The 22,395-nt window shown below is 61.1% G+C and overlaps 1 protein-coding gene across 2 annotated transcripts in view; it reads left to right on the forward strand.

Annotated features, from left to right (window-relative positions):
• hormad1 (HORMA domain containing 1) overlaps positions 1-22,395 on the forward strand; it is an 83,252-nt gene that overhangs the window by 10,978 nt on the left and 49,879 nt on the right. The window contains exon 3 of one of the 2 annotated variants that reach the window (XM_072549001.1): positions 2,307-2,451. In XM_072549001.1, coding sequence (XP_072405102.1) covers positions 2,307-2,451 — 145 coding nt within the window. Of the gene's footprint in view, positions 1-2,306; positions 2,452-22,395 lie in introns of those variants that run through there. The other variant, XM_072549002.1, reaches the window with a different exon arrangement.

Consider the following 22,395-nt stretch of genomic DNA (forward strand, 5'->3'; position numbering starts at 1 on the left):
TTTCTGTCTTCAAGGGCCCAATTTTTGTCCTAACCATTTTTTAGCCTTGGACATACCTAAAAAAGCTTTTACTATCCTCCTTTATATTCTTGGCCAGTTTACCTTCGTACCTCATTTTTTCTCTGCGTATTTCCTTCTTACTGATCCTCTGTTGTTCTTTAAAAGCTTCCCAGTCCTCAGTTTTCCCACTTATCTTCGCTAAGTTATACTTTTTCTCTTTTAACTTTATATGTTTCTTTACTTCCCTCGTCAGCCACGCCCGCCCATGTCTCCTCCTGGGATCCTTCTTCCTTTTAGGAATGAACTGATGTGCAGATTAGGGTGGATTGGCCATGCTAAATTGTCCCATCCTGCCCAGGGATGTGCAGGTTAGAGTGGATTGGCCACGATAAATGGTCCCATAGTACCCAGGGATGTGCAGGTTAGGGTGGATTGGCTATGCTAAATTGTCCCGTAGTGCCCAGGGATGTGCAGGTTAGGGTGGATTAGTCACGCTAAATTGTCCCATAGTGCCCAGGGTTGTACAGGTTAGGGTGGATTGGCCATGCTAAATTGTCCCATAGTGCCCAGGGATGTGCAGGTTAGGGTGGGTTGGCCATGCTAAATTGTCCCATAGTGCCCAGGGATGTGCAGGTTAGGGTGGATTGGCCATGCTAAATTGTCCCATAGTGTCCAGGGATGTGCAGGTTAGGATGGATTGGCCATGCTAAATTGTCTCGTAGTGCCCAGGGATGTGCAGGTTAGGGTGGATTGGCCATGCTAACTTGTCCCATACTGCCCAGGGATGTGCAGGTTAGGGTGGATTGGCCATGCTAAATTGTCCTGTAGTGCCCAGGGATGTGCAGGTTAGGGTGGATTGGCCATGCTAAATTGTCCCATAGTGCCCAGGGATGTGCAGGTTAGGGTGGATTGGCCATGCTAAATTGTCCCATAGTGCCCAGGGATGTGTAGGTTAGGGTGGATTGGCCATGCTAAATTGTCCCATAGTGCCCAGGGATGTGCAGGTTAGGGTGGATTGGCCATGCTAAATTGTCCCATAGTGCCCAGGGATGTGCAGGTTAGGGTGGATTGGCCATGCTAACTTGTCCCATACTGCCCAGGGATGTGCAGGTTAGGGTGGATTGGCCATGCTAAATTGTCCTGTAGTGCCCAGGGATGTGCAGGTTAGGGTGGATTGGCCATGCTAAATTGTCCCATAGTGCCCAGGGATGTGCAGGTTAGGGTGGATTGGCCATGCTAAATTGTCCCATAGTGCCCAGGGATGTGTAGGTTAGGGTGGATTGGCCATGCTAAATTGTCCCATAGTGCCCAGGGATGTGCAGGTTAGGGTGGATTGGCCATGCTAAATTGTCCCATAGTGCCCAGGGATGTGCAGGTTAGGGTGGATTGGCCATGCTAAATTGTCCCATAGTGCCCAGGGATGTGCAGGTTAGGGTGGATTGGCCATGCTAACTTGTCCTGTAGTCCCCAGGGATGTGCAGGTTAGGGTGGATTGGCCATGCTAAATTGTCCTGTAGTCCCCAGGGATGTACAGGTTAGGGTGGATGGCCATGGGAAATGCATGGTTACAAGGAAAGGGTAGGGGAGCGAGTCTGGGTGGGATGCTGTTCGCCGAGTCCTTGTGGGCTCAATGGGCCAAATGGCCTGCTTCCAGACTGTAGGGATTCTGTGATCTGTGGAGGGAAAGCAGAATTAACGTTTCCGGTCCCGTGACTCTTCGTGACCTTTAAGTGGACTTTGTCTTAATTCTTCTCTTAATTTTGTTGTAGTGTTGTGGAAGGGCTACTATTCTGAACTTTATTTCTCCAATTGATTCCATTGATTTTGTACTTTTGGAGGTCTGTAATTTTTAAAAAAAATTCCTTTCCCCCAAGTCCCTGACCTCAAGTGTCTGTGCCTAGCTACCTTTGCACCTAAGATGGCGCCAGAATTGGCGACTTGTAAACCTTTTGCTCTGCCCATGTGACAATAAAGCTAATTCAGTTCAGCATTGACCCTCTGCTTTACCTTTTCACAGCTGCCCCTGGACCTGCTGAGTTTCCCCGACGCTTTCTATTTGTGCGTAACAACTCCTCTGAGGAGGTTGATCAAGTATGCGCCCTCCTCCTCCCTCAGGAGACTCGGGGTTCGCTTGCAGAATGGACCGGCAGACCAAAGTCTGCTACCCTGCAGCATCTCATGTTGGGGAAGGCGTCAGCGCCGGGAAACTGCGTGAAGGTCTGTGGGGTGGCGGGGGGAGGTGTGCGGGGTTTGAGCCATAACCAGAATACCGCGGTTGACGTTCTTTCCTCCCATCTGCTTTTCAGGGTGCGGCCATGTTCCCTAGCAAGGTTACCACAGAGCAGCAGTCGCTGGTCCTCGTGAAACGGCTCTTGGCTGTGGCCATTTCCTGCATCACGTACCTCCGTGGCCTCTTCCCCGAGCACGCCTACGGCACCCGCTACCTGCAGGGTAACCCTCCTTTACGGTCTGGTGTGGTGGCTGGGGGGGGATGGCCGGGGGTGGGGCGCTGGGATGCTCTTCGGAGGGTCGGTCTGGACTCTGTGGACCGAATGGCATCCTTCTGCACTGTCGCTGGGGTGCAAGAGAGAGGGGCTGGGGGGCGAGGGCAGCAAAATCGTTCTCCTCCCACTGAAGTGTGTCTGGATCAGGACTTTTGGCGGTCTGAGACAGAGCTCCCAGTTAAAAGGTGTGGTGATGGAAAAGACTCAGATCTCCTGCGATCTGCAGTCCTTACTTTCTCCTCCCTGAGATGGAGGTCCTCCCGACACATGCAGCGATAACGGAGAGCAGAGGAGACCGAGCCAGGCGCAGGAAAAGCAGAGGAGCTTGAGCTCTTGAGATTTGAGGAAGTCTGCAATGGTTGAACTTTTAGTTGTTGTGGTTCTGTTCACCGAGCTGGGAATTTGTCTTGCAAACGTTTTGTCCCCTGTCTAGGTGACACCCTCAGCCTCCGACGCTCCAGGGAAAACAGCCCCAGCCTGTTCAGCCCCTCCCTGCAGCTCAAACCCTCCGACCCCAGCAACATCCTTGTCAATCTTATTTACTCTCAGTCTGGCATAAAACTAAAAGTTCAAAGTTTGGGAGAAGATTTGTAGCTCGGGTGCTCGTTGTTGTGGCTCTGTTCGCCGAGCTGGGAATTTGTCTTGCAAACGTTTTGTCCCTTGTCTAGGTGACTCCCTCAGTGCTTGGGAGCCTCCTGTGAAGCGCTTCTGTGTGTTTCCTCCGGTATTTATAGTGGCACTCATCCACAGACTCTATCAACAAACACATCGACCTGGACCCAATACACCGGCCACTACAGCGGACAGCTCGAACTGACAACTGGAAGCGGCAGAGACAGGCCACTATAAATGCCGGAGGAAACAGCACAGAAGCGCTTCACAGGAGGCTCCCAAGCACTGAGGATGTCACCTAGACAGGGGACGAAACGTTTGCAAGACATATTCTCAGCTCAGCGAACAGAACCACAACAACGAGCACCCGAGCTACAAATCTTCTCCCAAACTTTGAACTTTTAGTTTTATGCCAGACTGAGAGTAAATAAGATTGACAAGGATGTTGCTGGGGTCGGAGGGTTTGAGCTACAGGGAGAGGCTGAACAGGCTGGGGCTGTTTTCCCTGGAGCGTCGGAGGCTGAGGGGTGACCTTATAGAGGTTTATAAAATCATGAGGGACATGGATAGGGTAAATAGACAAGGTCTTTTCCCCCTGGGGTGGGGGAGCCTAAAACTAGAGGGGCATAAGTCTAGGGTGAGTGGGGGAAGATTTAAATGTTTCTAAAATCATGAGGGGACACAGATAGGGTGAACGGTCACAGTCTTTTCCCCAAGATAGGGAAATCCAAAACTAGAGGGGCATAGGTTTAAGGTGTGAGGGGAAAGATTTAAAAGGGACCTGAGGGTGACCATTTTCACCCAGAGGGTGGTGCATGTATGGAATGAGGAAGTGGGGGAGGATGGGACAATGACATCATTTAAAAGGCATCTGGATGGGGACATGGATAGGAAGGGTTTGGAGGGAGATGGGTCAAGTGCTGGCAAATGGGACGAGATTAATATAGGATACCTGGTGGATGAATTGGACCAAAGGGTCTGTTTCTATGTTGTGCACCTCTGCCTCTACGTTTATATTTAAACTTTGTTCTCTTATTCCTTTCCACCCCGTGCGGCTTTGGGACCGATGTTGGGGCCGTGGGTCCGCAACATTGGAAACCTTTCACTTGAATACATGTGACAATAAAGTCCAAGGCTAAATCTAAGTCTCAGCAACCAAAGCCCCTCCTTCCAACCCTGCCACCCCCCCCCCCCCCAGCATTCTGTTCTGTCATCAAAATAAAGCAAAGCATCCCGGATACCGGGGATCTGAAACAGAAACAGAAATCGATGGCCTAACCCAGCAGATCTGGCAGCATCTGCAAGGAAGGAGGCAGAGTTAACCCTACGAGACCCACGTTCCCGAACAAGGGGACCGCGGGGTCGTTGGTCCTGGTGAAACAACTGCATTAAACCTGCTCTCTCTCCCCAGAGATGCTGCCCGACCTGCTGAATTATGCCAGCAGTTCCCAGATCAGCCGCACCAGCTTGCATCTTAACACTGCCCTGACCATCTCAGGAGAAGAGGATGCCGCAGGGTCTTTACTTTAAATTAGAATTAGGTTTACTTGTCACATGTACTCGATTACAGGAGGACAATGAAACGTGTGCAATGTCGTCACACACGGAACCAACAGAGATCCAAAGGGCCCAGTCACAAATCACAGGTGTGAAAATAAAACAGCTACAAACTTAGAGAAATAAGGAAAAAAATTAAACATCCAACATTCACGGTGTAACCACCTCGGGGACCTGCAGCCAGTCCCCACCCCAGACCACACTGACCATCCCCACCCCAGACCCCACTGACCATCCCTGCCCCAGACCTCACTGACCATCCCCGCCCCAGACCCAACTGACCATCCCCACCCCAGACCCCACTGACCATCCCCGCCCCAGACCCCACTGACCATCCCCACCCCAGACCTAACTGACCATCCTAACCCCAGACCAGACTGACCATCCCTGCCCCAGACCTAACTGACCATCCCAACCCCAGACCTAACTGACCATCCTAACCCCAGACAAGACTGACCATCCCCACCCCATACCCCACTGACCATCCCTACCCCAGACCCCACTGACCATCTCCGCCCCAGACCCCACTGACCATCCCCACCCCAGACCTAATGACCATCCTAACCCCAGACCAGACTGACCATCCCTGCCCCCAGACCCCACTGACCATCCCCGCCCCAGACCCCACTGACCATCCCCGCCCCAGACCTAACTGACCATCCTAACCCCAGACCAGACTGACCATCCCCACTCCAGACCCCACTGACCATCCCCACCCTAGACCTAACTGACCATCCTAACCCCAGACCAGACTGACCATCCCTGCCCCAGACCCCACTGACCATCCCCGGCCCAGACCCCACTGACCATCACCACCCCAGACCTAACTGACCATCCCCACCTCAGACCTAACTGACCATCCTAACCCCAGACCTAACTGACCATCCTAACCCCGGACCAGACTAACCATCCCCACCCCAGACCGCACTGACCATCCCCACCCCAGATCTAACTGACCATCCTAACCCCAGACCAGACTGACCATCCCCGCCCCAGACCCCACGGACCATCACCACCCCAGACCTAACTGACCATCCTAACCCCAGACCAGACTGACCATCCCCGCCCCAGACCCCACTGACCATCCCCACCCCAGACCCCACTGACCATCCCCACCCCATACCCCACTGACCATCCCCACCCCAGACCCCACTGACCATCCCACCCCAGACCTAACTGACTATCCCCACCCCAGACCTCAATGACCATCCCCACCCCATACCCCACTGACCATCCCCACCCCAGACCCCACTGACCATCCCCACCCCAGACCCCACTGACCATCCCACCCCAGACCTAACTGACTATCCCCACGCCAGACCTCAATGACCATCCCCACCCCAGACCCCACTGAGCATCCCCACCCCAGACCTAACTGACCATCCTAACCCCAGACCAGACTGACCATCCCCACTCCAGACCCCACTGACCATCCCCACTCCAGACCCCACTGACCATCCCCGCCCCAGACCCCACTGACCAACCCCATCCCAGACCCCACTTACCATCCCTACCCCAGACCAGACTGACCATCCCCACCCAGACCCCACTGACCATCCCCACCCCAGACCCCACTGACCAACCCCATCCCAGACCCCACTTACCATCCCTACCCCAGACCAGACTGACCATCCCCACCCAGACCCCACTGACCATCCCCACCCCAGACCCCACTGACCATCCCCACCCCAGACCCCACTGACCATCCCCACCCCAGACCCAACTGACCATCCTCACCCTAGGGCCCACTGACCATCCCCACCCCAGGGCCCACTGACCACCCCCACCACAGACCCCACTGACGATCCCCACCCAAGACCCCCCAACCATTACAGCCCCAGACCCCACTGACCATCCCCACCCCAGCCCCCACTGACCATCCCCACCTGAGACCCCACTGACCATCCCCACCTGAGACCCCACTGACCATCCCCACCTGAGACCCCACTGACCATCCCCACCGCAGACACTCCTGACCATTCCCGCCCCAGACCCCCCTGACTATCCCCACCCCAGACCCCACTGATCATCCCCACACAAGAGCCCACTGATCATCCCCACCACAGACCCCACTGACGATCCCCACCCCAGACCCCCCTAACCATTACAGCCCCAGACTCCACTGACCATCCCCACCCCAGCCCCCACTGACCATCCCCACCCCAGACCCCCCTAACCATTACAGCCCCAGACTCCACTGACCATCCCCACCCCAGCCCCCACTGACCATCCCCACCTGAGACCCCACTGACCATCCCCACCTGAGACCCCACTGACCATCCCCTCCCCAGACCCCACTGACCATCCCCACCCCAGACCCCACTGACCATCCCCACACCAGAGCTCAATGACCATCCCCACCCCAGACCCCACTGACCATCCCCACCCCAGACCCCACTGACCATCCCCATCCCAGACCTCACTGACCATCCCCACCCTACACCCCACTGACCATCCCCATCCCAGACCTCACTGACCATCCCCACCCCAGACCCCACTGACCATCCCCATCCCAGACCTCACTGACCATCCCCACCACACACCCCACTGACCATCCCCATCCCAGACCTCACTGACCATCCTCAACTCAAACCCCACTGACTGTCCACACCCCATACCCCACTGACCATCCCCACCCCAGACCTCAATGACCATCCCCACCCCAGACCCCACTGACCATCCCCACCCTACACCCCACTGACCATCCCCATCCCAGACCTCACTGACCATCCCCACCCTACACCCCACTGACCATCCCCATCCCAGACCTCACTGACCATCCCCACCCCACACCCCACTGACCATCCCCATCCCAGACCTCACTGACCATCCTCAACTCAAACCCCACTGACTGTCCACACCCCTCACCCCATTGACCATCCTCACCCCGACCCCACTGACCATCCCCACCCCGACCCCACTGACCATCCCCACCCCAGACCCCACTGACCATCCCCACCCCGACCCCACTGACCATCCCCACCCCAGCCCCCACTGACCATCCCCACCCCAGCCCCCACTGACCATCCCCACCTGAGACCCCACTGACCATCCCCGCCCCAGACCCCACTGACCATCCCCACCCAAGAGCCCACTGATCATCCCCACCACAGACCCCACTGACGATCCCACCCCAGACCCCCTAACCATTATAGCCCCAGACCCCACCGACCATCCCCACCTGAGACCCCACTGACCATCCCCATCCCAGACCCAACGACCATCCCAGCCCCAGACCCCACTGACCATCCCCACCCCAGACCCCACTGACCATCCCCACCCCAGACCCCACTGACCATCCCCACCCCAGACCCCACTGACCATCCCCACCCCAGATCGCACTGACCATCCCTACCCCAGACCCCCCTGACCATTACCACCCCAGACCCCCCTGACCATCCCCACCCCAGATCGCACTGACCATCCCTACCCCAGACCCCCCTGACCATTACCACCCCAGACCCCACTGACCATCCCCACCGCTGACCCCAATGACCATCCCCACCCCAGCCCCCACTGACCATCCCCACCCTACACCCCACTGACCATCTCCATCCCAGACCTCACTGACCATCCTCAACTCAAGCCCCACTGGCTGTCCACACCCCTCACCCCATTGACCATCCCCACCCCAGACCCCATTGACCATCACCACCCCAGACCCCACTGACCATCCCCGCCCCAGATCCCACTGACAATCCCCACCCCAGACCTAACTGACCATCCTAACCCCAGACCCCACTGACCATCCCCACCCCAGACCCCACTGACCATCCCCGCCCCAGACCCCACTGACCATCCTAACCCCAGACCCCACTGACCACCCCCACCCCAGGGCCCACTGACCATCTTTACCCCAGACCCCACTGACAATCCCCACCTGAGACCCCACTGACCATCCCCACCCCAGGACCCACTGACCATCCCCACCCCAGGGCCCACTGACCATCCCCACCCCAGACCCCCTGACCATCCCCACCCCAGACCCCACTGACCATACACACCACAGACCTCAATGACCATCCCCATCCCAGACCCCACTGACCATCACCTCCCCAGACCCCACTGACCATCCCCTCCCCAGGGCCCACTGTCCATCCCCACCCCAGACCCCACTGACCATCACCTCCCCAGGGCCCACTGACCATCACTGCCTCATACGCCACTGACCATCCCCACCCCAGACCTAACTGACCATCCTCACCCTACACTTCACTGACCATCCCCACCCCAAGTCCACTGACCATCCCCACCCCGGACCCACTGACCATCCCCACCCCAGATCCCACTGACCTTCCCCATCCCTGGCCCATTGACTATCCCCACCCCAGACCACACTGACCATCCCCACCCCAGACCCCACTGACCATTCCCACCCCTGGGCCCACTGACCATCCCCATCCCAGACCCCACTGTCCATCCCTACCCCAGACCCCACTGACCATCCCCACCCAAGTGCCCACTAACCATCAGCACCCCAGACCTAACTGACCATCCCCGCCCCAGACCCCACTGACCATCCCCGCCCCAGACCGCACTGACCATCCCTGCCCCAGGCCCCACTGATCATCCCCACCCCAGACCCCACTGACCATCCTAACCCCAGACCCCACTGACCATCTTTACCCCAGACCCCACTGACAATCCCCACCTGAGGCCCCACTGACCATCCCCACCCCAGGACCCACTGACCATCCCCACCCCAGGACCCACTGACCATACCCACCCCAGGACCCACTGACCATCCTAACCCCAGACCCCACTGACCATCCCCACCCCAGCCCCCACTGACCATCCCCATCCCAGACCCCACTGACCATCCCAGCCCCAGACCCCACTGACCATCCCCACCCAAGTGCCCACTGACCATCCCCACCGCAGACACCCCTGACCATTCCCACCCCAGACCCCACTGATCATCCCCGCCCCAGATCCCACTGGCCATCCCCACCCCAGACCCCACTGACCATCCCCACCCCAGACCTAACTGACCATCCCAACCCCAGACCAGACTGACCATCCCCACCCCAGACCCCACTGACCATCCCCGCCCCAGATCCCACTGACCATCCCCACCCCAGACCTAACTGACCATCCCAACCCCAGACCAGACTGACCATCCCCACTCCAGACCCCACTGACCATCCCCGCCCCAGATCCCACTGACCATCCCCACCCCAGACCTAACTGACCATCCTAACCCCAGACCAGACTGACCATCCCCGCCCCAGACCCCACTGACCATCTTTACCCCAGACCCCACTGACAAACCCCACCCAAGACCCCACTGACCATCCCCACCCCAGGACCCACTGACCATCTTTACCCCAGACCCCACTGACAATCCCCGCCCCACACCCCACTGACCATCCCCACCCCAGGACCCACTGACCATCCCCACCCCAGACCCCACTGACCATCCCCACCCCAGACCCCACTGACCATCCCCACCCCAGACCTCACTGACCATCCCCACCCTAGACCCCACTGACCATCTCCACCCCAGACCCCACTGACCATCCCCACCCCACACCCCACTGACCATCCCCATCCCAGACCTCACTGACCATCCCCAACTCAAATCCCACTGACTGTCCACACCCCTCACCCCATTGACCATCCCCACCCCGACCCCACTGACCATCCCAGCCCCAGACCTCACTGACCATCCCCACCCTAGACCCCACTGACCATCTCCACCCCACACCCCACTGACCATCCCCATCCCAGACCTCACTGACCATCCCCAACTCAAATCCCACTGACTGTCCACACCCCTCACCCCATTGACCATCCCCACCCCGACCCCACTGACCATCCCAGCCCCAGACCTCACTGACCATCCCCACCCTAGACCCCACTGATCATCCCCACCCCAGACCCCACTGACCATCCCCACCCCAGCCCCCACTGACCATCCCCACCCCACACCCCACTGACCATCCCCATCCCAGACCTCACTGACCATCCCCAACTCAAATCCCACTGACTGTCCACACCCCTCACCCCATTGACCATCCCCACCCCGACCCCACTGACCATCCCCACCCCGACCCCACTGACCATCCTCACCCCAGACCCCACTGACCATCCCTGCTCCAGACCTCACTGACCATCCTCACCCCAGACTCAACTGACCATCCCCACCCCAGACCCAACTGACCATCTTCACCCCAGGGCCCACTGACCATCCCCACCCCAGACCCCCTAACCATTCCCGCCCCAGACCCCACTGACAATCCCCACCCAAGAGTCTAATGATCATCCCCACCCCAGACCCCCTGACCATCCCCACCCCAGACCCCACTGACCATCATCACCCCAGGGCCCACTGACCATCATCGCCCCAGGGCCCACTGACCATCCCCACCCCAGACCCCACTGACCATCATCACCCCAGGGCCCACTGACCATCCCCACCCCAGACCCCCTGACCATTCCCGCCCCAGACCCCACTGACAATCCCCACCCAAGAGTCTAATGATCATCCCCTCCACAGACCCCACTGACCATCCCCACCCCCATCCCCCTAACCATTAGCGCCCCAGACCCCACTGACCATCCCCACCCGACCGCACTGACCATCCCCACCCGTGACCCCACTAACCTTCCCAACCCCAGACACCACTGACCGTCCTGACCCCACACCTCATTGGCTATCCCCACTCCTGACCCCAGAGACCATCCTCACCGCAGACCCCACTGACCATCCCCACTCCTGACCCCAGAGACCATCCTCACCGCAGACCCCACTGACCATCCCCACTCCTGACCCCAGAGACCATCCTCACCGCAGACCCCACTGACCATCCCCACTCCTGACCCCAGAGACCATCCTCACCGCAGACCCCACTGACCATCCCCACTCCTGACCCCAGAGACCATCCTCACCGCAGACCCCACTGACCATCCCCACTCCTGACCCCAGAGACCATCCTCACCGCAGACCCCACTGACCATCCCCACTCCTGACCCCAGAGACCATCCTCACCGCAGACCCCACTGACCATCCCCACTCCTGACCCCAGAGACCATCCTCACCGCAGACCCCACTGACCATCCCCACTCCTGACCCCAGAGACCATCCTCACCGCAGACCCCACTGACCATCCCCACTCCTGACCCCAGAGACCATCCTCACCGCAGACCCCACTGACCATCCCCACTCCTGACCCCAGAGACCATCCTCACCGCAGACCCCACTGACCATCCCCACTCCTGACCCCAGAGACCATCCTCACCGCAGACCCCACTGACCATCCCCACTCCTGACCCCAGAGACCATCCTCACCGCAGACCCCACTGACCATCCCCACTCCTGACCCCAGAGACCATCCTCACCGCAGACCCCACTGACCATCCCCACTCCTGACCCCAGAGACCATCCTCACCGCAGACCCCACTGACCATCCCCACTCCTGACCCCAGAGACCATCCTCACCGCAGACCCCACTGACCATCCCCACTCCTGACCCCAGAGACGATCCTCACCGCAGACCCCACTGACCATCCCCACTCCTGACCCCAGAGACCATCCTCACCGCAGACCCCACTGACCATCCCCACTCCTGACCCCAGAGACCATCCTCACCGCAGACCCTACTGACCATCCCCACCCTAGACCCCACTGACCATCCCCACCCCAGACCCCACTGACCATCCCCACCCTAGACCCCACTGACCATCCCCACCCCAGGGCTCACTGACCATCCCCTCCCCAGGGCCCACTGACCATCCCCACCCCAGACGCCACTGACCATCCCCACCCCAGATGCCACTGACCATCCCCACCCTAGACCCCACTGACCATCCCCTTCTCAGACCGCACTGACCATCCCCTCCCCAGGGCCCACTGACCATCCCCACCCCAGGGCTCACTGACCATCCCCTCCCCAGGGCCCACTGTCCATCCCCACCCCAGACCCCACTGACCATACCCACCACAGACCTCAATGACCATCCCCACCCCAGACTCCACTGACCATCACCTCCCCAGGGCCCACTGACCATCACTGCCTCACACCCCACTGACCATCCCCTCCCCAGGGCCCACTGACCATCCCCTTCTCAGACCGCACTGACCATCCCCTCCCCAGGGCCCACTGTCCATCCCCACCCCAGACCCCACTGACCATACACACCACAGTCCTCAATGACCATCCCCACCCCAGACTCCACTGACCATCACCTCCCCAGGGCCCACTGACCATCCCCACCCCAGACCCCACTGACCATACCCACCCCAGACACAACTGACCATCCCCTCCCCAGGGCCCACTGTCCATCCCCACCCTAGACCCCACTGACCATACACACCACAGACCTCAATGACCATCCCCACCCCAGACTCCACTGACCATCACCTCCCCAGACCCCACTGACCATCCCCACCCCAGACCCCACTGACCATCCCCTCCCCAGGGCCCACTGTCCATCCCCACCCCAGACCCCACTGACCATCACCTCCCCAGGGCCCACTGACCATCACTGCCTCATACGCCACTGACCATCCCCACCCCAGACCTAACTGACCATCCTCACCCTACACTTCACTGACCATCCCCACCCCAAGTCCACTGACCATCCCCACCCCGGACCCACTGACCATCCCCACCCCAGATCCCACTGACCTTCCCCATCCCTGGCCCATTGACTATCCCCACCCCAGACCACACTGACCATCCCCACCCCAGACCCCACTGACCATTCCCACCCCTGGGCCCACTGACCATCCCCATCCCAGACCCCACTGTCCATCCCTACCCCAGACCCCACTGACCATCCTCACCCCAAGGCCCACTAACCATCAGCACCCCAGACCTAACTGACCATCCCCGCCCCTGACCCCACTGACCATCCCCGCCCCAGACCCCACTGACCATCCCTGCCCCAGGCCCCACTGATCATCCCCACCCCAGACCCCACTGACCATCCTAACCCCAGACCCCACTGACCATCTTTACCCCAGACCCCACTGACAATCCCCACCTGAGGCCCCACTGACCATCCCCACCCCAGGACCCACTGACCATACCCACCCCAGGACCCACTGACCATCCTAACCCCAGACCCCACTGACCATCCCCACCCCAGCCCCCACTGACCATCCCCATCCCAGACCCCACTGACCATCCCAGCCCCAGACCCCACTGACCATCCCCACCCAAGTGCCCACTGACCATCCCCACCGCAGACACCCCTGACCATTCCCACCCCAGACCCCACTGACCATCCCCGCCCCAGATCCCACTGACCATCCCCACCCCAGACCCCACTGACCATCCCCACCCCAGACCTAACTAACCATCCCAACCCCAGACCAGACTGACCATCCCCGCCCCAGACCCCACTGACCATCCCCGCCCCTGATCCCACTGACCATCCCCGCCCCTGATCCCACTGACCATCCCCACCCCAGACCTAACTGACCATCCCAACCCCAGACCAGACTGACCATCCCCGCCCCAGACCCCACTGACCATCCCCGCCCCAGACCTCAGTGACCATCCCCACCCCAGACCTAACTGACCATCCTAACCCCAGACCAGACTGACCATCCCCGCCCCAGACCCCACTGACCATCTTTACCCCAGACCCCACTGACAAACCCCACCCAAGACCCCACTGACCATCCCCACCCCAGGACCCACTGACCATCTTTACCCCAGACCTCACTGACAATCCCCGCCCCAGACCCCACTGACCATCCCCACCCCAGACCTCACTGAACATCCCCACCCCACATCCCACTGACCATCCCCACCCCAGACCCCACTGACCATCCCCTCCCCAGACCCCACTGACCATCTCCACCCCACACCCCACTGACCATCCCCATCCCAGACCTCACTGACCATCCCCAACTCAAATCCCACTGACTGTCCACACCCCTCACCCCATTGACCATCCCCACCCCGACCCCACTGACCATCCCAGCCCCAGACCTCACTGACCATCCCCACCCTAGACCCCACTGACCATCTCCACCCCAGACCTCACTGACCATCCCCATCCCAGACCTCACTGACCATCCGCAACTCAAATCCCACTGACTGTCCACACCCCTCACCCCATTGACCATCCCCACCCCGACCCCACTGACCATCCCAGCCCCAGACCTCACTGACCATCCCCACCCTAGACCCCACTGATCATCCCCACCCTAGACCCCACTGATCATCCCCACCCTAGACCCCACTGACCATCCCCACCCCAGACCCCACTGACCATCCCCACCCCAGACCCCACTGACCATCCCCACCCCAGACCCCACTGACCATCCCCACCCCAGACCCCACTGACCATCCCCACCCCACACCCCACTGACCATCCCCATCCCAGACCTCACTGACCATCCCCAACTCAAATCCCACTGACTGTCCACACCCCTCACCCCATTGACCATCCCCACCCCGACCCCACTGACCATCCTCACCCCAGACCCCACTGACCATCCCTGCTCCAGACCTCACTGACCATCCTCACCCCAGGCCCAACTGACCATCCCCACCCCAGACTCAACTGACCATCCCCACCCCAGACCCCACTGACCATCTTCACCCTAGGGCCCACTGACCATCATCACCCCAGGGCCCACTGACCATCATCGCCCCAGGGCCCACTGACCATCCCCACCCCAGACCCCACTGACCATCATCACCCCAGGGCCCACTGACCATCCCCACCCCAGACCCCCTGACCATTCCCGCCCCAGACCCCACTGACAATCCCCACCCAAGAGTCTAATGATCATCCCCTCCACAGACCCCACTGACCATCCCCACCCCAGATCCCCCTAACCATTAGCGCCCCAGACCCCACTGACCATCCCCACCCGACCGCACTGACCATCCCCACCCGTGACCCCACTAACCTTCCCAACCCCAGACACCACTGACCGTCCTGACCCCACACCTCATTGGCTATCCCCACTCCTGACCCCAGAGACCATCCTCACCGCAGACCCCACTGACCATCCCCACTCCTGACCCCAGAGACCATCCTCACCGCAGACCCCACTGACCATCCCCACTCCTGACCCCAGAGACCATCCTCACCGCAGACCCCACTGACCATCCTCACCGCAGACCCCACTGACCATCCCCACTCCTGACCCCAGAGACCATCCTCACCGCAGACCCCACTGACCATCCCCACTCCTGACCCCAGAGACCATCCTCACCGCAGACCCCACTGACCATCCCCACTCCTGACCCCAGAGACCATCCTCACCGCAGACCCCACTGACCATCCCCACTCCTGACCCCAGAGACCATCCTCACCGCAGACCCCACTGACCATCCCCACTCCTGACCCCAGAGACCATCCTCACCGCAGACCCCACTGACCATCCCCACTCCTGACCCCAGAGACCATCCTCACCGCAGACCCCACTGACCATCCCCACTCCTGACCCCAGAGACCATCCTCACCGCAGACCCCACTGACCATCCCCACTCCTGACCCCAGAGACCATCCTCACCGCAGACCCCACTGACCATCCCCACTCCTGACCCCAGAGACCATCCTCACCGCAGACCCCACTGACCATCCCCACTCCTGACCCCAGAGACCATCCTCACCGCAGACCCCACTGACCATCCCAGCCCCAGACCTCACTGACCATCCCCACCCTAGACCCCACTGACCATCCCCACCCCAGGGCTCACTGACCATCCCCTCCCCAGGGCCCACTGACCATCCCCACCCCAGACGCCACTGACCATCCCCACCCCAGATGCCACTGACCATCCCCACCCTAGACCCCACTGACCATCCCCTTCTCAGACCGCACTGACCATCCCCTCCCCAGGGCCGACTGTCCATCCCCACCCCAGACCCCACTGACCATACCCACCACAGACCTCAATGACCATCCCCACCCCAGACTACACTGACCATCACCTCCCCAGGGCCCACTGACCATCACTGCCTCACACCCCACTGACCATCCCCTTCTCAGACCGCACTGACCATCCCCTCCCCAGGGCCCACTGTCCATCCCCACCCCAGACCCCACTGACCATACACACCACAGTCCTCAATGACCATCCCCACCCCAGACTCCACTGACCATCACCTCCCCAGACCCCACTGACCATCCCCACCCCAGACCCCACTGACCATACCCACCCCAGACCCCACTGACCATCCCCTCCCCAGGGCCCACTGTCCATCCCCACCCCAGACCCCACTGACCATACACACCACAGACCTCAATGACCATCCCCACCCCAGACTCCACTGACCATCCCCACCCCAGACCCCACTGACCATCCCCACCCCAGACCCCACTGACCATCCCCTCCCCAGGGCCCACTGTCCATCCCCACCCCAGACCCCACTGACCATCACCTCCCCAGGGCCCACTGACCATCACTGCCTCATACGCCACTGACCATCCCCACCCCAGACCTAACTGACCATCCTCACCCCAGACCCCACTGACCATCCCCGCCCCAGACCCCACTGACCATCCTAACCCCAGACCCCACTGACCACCCCCACCCCAGGGCCCACTGACCATCTTTACCCCAGACCCCACTGACAATCCCCACCTGAGACCCCACTGACCATCCCCACCCCAGGACCCACTGACCATCCCCACCCCAGGACCCACTGACCATCCCCGCCCCTGATTCCACTGACCATCCCCGCCCCTGATCCCACTGACCATCCCCACCCCAGACCTAACTGACCATCCCAACCCCAGACCAGACTGACCATCCCCGCCCCAGACCCCACTGACCATCCCCGCCCCAGACCTCAGTGACCATCCCCACCCCAGACCTAACTGACCATCCTAACCCCAGACCAGACTGACCATCCCCGCCCCAGACCCCACTGACCATCTTTACCCCAGACCCCACTGACAAACCCCACCCAAGACCCCACTGACCATCCCCACCCCAGGACCCACTGACCATCTTTACCCCAGACCTCACTGACAATCCCCGCCCCAGACCCCACTGACCATCCCCACCCCAGACCTCACTGAACATCCCCACTCCACATCCCACTGACCATCCCCTCCCCAGACCCCACTGACCATCCCCTCCCCAGACCCCACTGACCATCCCCTCCCCAGACCCCACTGACCATCTCCACCCCACACCCCACTGACCATCCCCATCCCAGACCTCACTGACCATCCCCAACTCAAATCCCACTGACTGTCCACACCCCTCACCCCATTGACCATCCCCACCCCGACCCCACTGACCATCCCAGCCCCAGACCTCACTGACCATCCCCACCCTAGACCCCACTGACCATCTCCACCCCAGACCTCACTGACCATCCCCATCCCAGACCTCACTGACCATCCGCAACTCAAATCCCACTGACTGTCCACACCCCTCACCCCATTGACCATCCCCACCCCGACCCCACTGACCATCCCAGCCCCAGACCTCACTGACCATCCCCACCCTAGACCCCACTGATCATCCCCACCCCAGACCCCACTGACCATCCCCACCCCAGACCCCACTGACCATCCCCACCCCAGACCCCACTGACCATCCCCACCCCAGACCCCACTGACCATCCCCACCCCAGCCCCCACTGACCATCCCCACCCCACACCCCACTGACCATCCCCATCCCAGACCTCACTGACCATCCCCAACTCAAATCCCACTGACTGTCCACACCCCTCACCCCATTGACCATCCCCACCCCGACCCCACTGACCATCCCAGCCCCAGACCCCACTGACCATCTTCACCCTAGGGCCCACTGACCATCATCACCCCAGGGCCCACTGACCATCATCGCCCCAGGGCCCACTGACCATCCCCACCCCAGACCCCACTGACCATCATCACCCCAGGGCCCACTGACCATCCCCACCCCAGACCCCCTGACCATTCCCGCCCCAGACCCCACTGACAATCCCCACCCAAGAGTCTAATGATCATCCCCTCCACAGACCCCACTGACCATCCCCACCCCAGATCCCCCTAACCATTAGCGCCCCAGACCCCACTGACCATCCCCACCCGACCGCACTGACCATCCCCACCCGTGACCCCACTAACCTTCCCAACCCCAGACACCACTGACCGTCCTGACCCCACACCTCATTGGCTATCCCCACTCCTGACCCCAGAGACCATCCTCACCGCAGACCCCACTGACCATCCCCACTCCTGACCCCAGAGACCATCCTCACCGCAGACCCCACTGACCATCCCCACTCCTGACCCCAGAGACCATCCTCACCGCAGACCCCACTGACCATCCTCACCGCAGACCCCACTGACCATCCCCACTCCTGACCCCAGAGACCATCCTCACCGCAGACCCCACTGACCATCCCCACTCCTGACCCCAGAGACCATCCTCACCGCAGACCCCACTGACCATCCCCACTCCTGACCCCAGAGACCATCCTCACCGCAGACCCCACTGACCATCCCCACTCCTGACCCCAGAGACCATCCTCACCGCAGACCCCACTGACCATCCCCACTCCTGACCCCAGAGACCATCCTCACCGCAGACCCCACTGACCATCCCCACTCCTGACCCCAGAGACCATCCTCACCGCAGACCCCACTGACCATCCCCACTCCTGACCCCAGAGACCATCCTCACCGCAGACCCCACTGACCATCCCCACTCCTGACCCCAGAGACCATCCTCACCGCAGACCCCACTGACCATCCCCACTCCTGACCCCAGAGACCATCCTCACCGCAGACCCCACTGACCATCCCCACTCCTGACCCCAGAGACCATCCTCACCGCAGACCCCACTGACCATCCCCACTCCTGACCCCAGAGACCATCCTCACCGCAGACCCCACTGACCATCCCAGCCCCAGACCTCACTGACCATCCCCACCCTAGACCCCACTGACCATACCCACCCCAGACCCCACTGACCATCCCCTCCCCAGGGCCCACTGTCCATCCCCACCCCAGACCCCACTGACCATACACACCACAGACCTCAATGACCATCCCCACCCCAGACTCCACTGACCATCCCCACCCCAGACCCCACTGACCATCCCCACCCCAGACCCCACTGACCATCCCCTCCCCAGGGCCCACTGTCCATCCCCACCCCAGACCCCACTGACCATCACCTCCCCAGGGCCCACTGACCATCACTGCCTCATACGCCACTGACCATCCCCACCCCAGACCTAACTGACCATCCTCACCCCAGACCCCACTGACCATCCCCGCCCCAGACCCCACTGACCATCCTAACCCCAGACCCCACTGACCACCCCCACCCCAGGGCCCACTGACCATCTTTACCCCAGACCCCACTGACAATCCCCACCTGAGACCCCACTGACCATCCCCACCCCAGGACCCACTGACCATCCCCACCCCAGGACCCACTGACCATCCCCGCCCCTGATTCCACTGACCATCCCCGCCCCTGATCCCACTGACCATCCCCACCCCAGACCTAACTGACCATCCCAACCCCAGACCAGACTGACCATCCCCGCCCCAGACCCCACTGACCATCCCCGCCCCAGACCTCAGTGACCATCCCCACCCCAGACCTAACTGACCATCCTAACCCCAGACCAGACTGACCATCCCCGCCCCAGACCCCACTGACCATCTTTACCCCAGACCCCACTGACAAACCCCACCCAAGACCCCACTGACCATCCCCACCCCAGGACCCACTGACCATCTTTACCCCAGACCTCACTGACAATCCCCGCCCCAGACCCCACTGACCATCCCCACCCCAGACCTCACTGAACATCCCCACTCCACATCCCACTGACCATCCCCTCCCCAGACCCCACTGACCATCCCCTCCCCAGACCCCACTGACCATCTCCACCCCACACCCCACTGACCATCCCCATCCCAGACCTCACTGACCATCCCCAACTCAAATCCCACTGACTGTCCACACCCCTCACCCCATTGACCATCCCCACCCCGACCCCACTGACCATCCCAGCCCCAGACCTCACTGACCATCCCCACCCTAGACCCCACTGACCATCTCCACCCCAGACCTCACTGACCATCCCCATCCCAGACCTCACTGACCATCCGCAACTCAAATCCCACTGACTGTCCACACCCCTCACCCCATTGACCATCCCCACCCCGACCCCACTGACCATCCCAGCCCCAGACCTCACTGACCATCCCCACCCTAGACCCCACTGATCATCCCCACCCCAGACCCCACTGACCATCCCCACCCCAGACCCCACTGACCATCCCCACCCCAGACCCCACTGACCATCCCCACCCCAGACCCCACTGACCATCCCCACCCCAGCCCCCACTGACCATCCCCACCCCACACCCCACTGACCATCCCCATCCCAGACCTCACTGACCATCCCCAACTCAAATCCCACTGACTGTCCACACCCCTCACCCCATTGACCATCCCCACCCCGACCCCACTGACCATCCCAGCCCCAGACCCCACTGACCATCTTCACCCTAGGGCCCACTGACCATCATCACCCCAGGGCCCACTGACCATCATCGCCCCAGGGCCCACTGACCATCCCCACCCCAGACCCCACTGACCATCATCACCCCAGGGCCCACTGACCATCCCCACCCCAGACCCCCTGACCATTCCCGCCCCAGACCCCACTGACAATCCCCACCCAAGAGTCTAATGATCATCCCCTCCACAGACCCCACTGACCATCCCCACCCCAGATCCCCCTAACCATTAGCGCCCCAGACCCCACTGACCATCCCCACCCGACCGCACTGACCATCCCCACCCGTGACCCCACTAACCTTCCCAACCCCAGACACCACTGACCGTCCTGACCCCACACCTCATTGGCTATCCCCACTCCTGACCCCAGAGACCATCCTCACCGCAGACCCCACTGACCATCCCCACTCCTGACCCCAGAGACCATCCTCACCGCAGACCCCACTGACCATCCCCACTCCTGACCCCAGAGACCATCCTCACCGCAGACCCCACTGACCATCCTCACCGCAGACCCCACTGACCATCCCCACTCCTGACCCCAGAGACCATCCTCACCGCAGACCCCACTGACCATCCCCACTCCTGACCCCAGAGACCATCCTCACCGCAGACCCCACTGACCATCCCCACTCCTGACCCCAGAGACCATCCTCACCGCAGACCCCACTGACCATCCCCACTCCTGACCCCAGAGACCATCCTCACCGCAGACCCCACTGACCATCCCCACTCCTGACCCCAGAGACCATCCTCACCGCAGACCCCACTGACCATCCCCACTCCTGACCCCAGAGACCATCCTCACCGCAGACCCCACTGACCATCCCAGCCCCAGACCTCACTGACCATCCCCACCCTAGACCCCACTGACCATCCCCACCCCAGGGCCCACTGACCATCCCCTCCCCAGGGCCCACTGACCATCCCCACCCCAGACGCCACTGACCATCCCCACCCCAGATGCCACTGACCATCCCCACCCTAGACCCCACTGACCATCCCCTTCTCAGACCGCACTGACCATCCCCTCCCCAGGGCCGACTGTCCATCCCCACCCCAGACCCCACTGACCATACCCACCACAGACCTCAATGACCATCCCCACCCCAGACTACACTGACCATCACCTCCCCAGGGCCCACTGACCATCACTGCCTCACACCCCACTGACCATCCCCACCCCAGACCCCACTGACCATCCCCTTCTCAGACCGCACTGACCATCCCCTCCCCAGGGCCCACTGTCCATCCCCACCC

Source organism: Chiloscyllium punctatum, chromosome 28 (assembly GCF_047496795.1).
Source record: "Chiloscyllium punctatum isolate Juve2018m chromosome 28, sChiPun1.3, whole genome shotgun sequence".
Taxonomy (NCBI): Eukaryota; Metazoa; Chordata; class Chondrichthyes; order Orectolobiformes; family Hemiscylliidae; genus Chiloscyllium; species Chiloscyllium punctatum.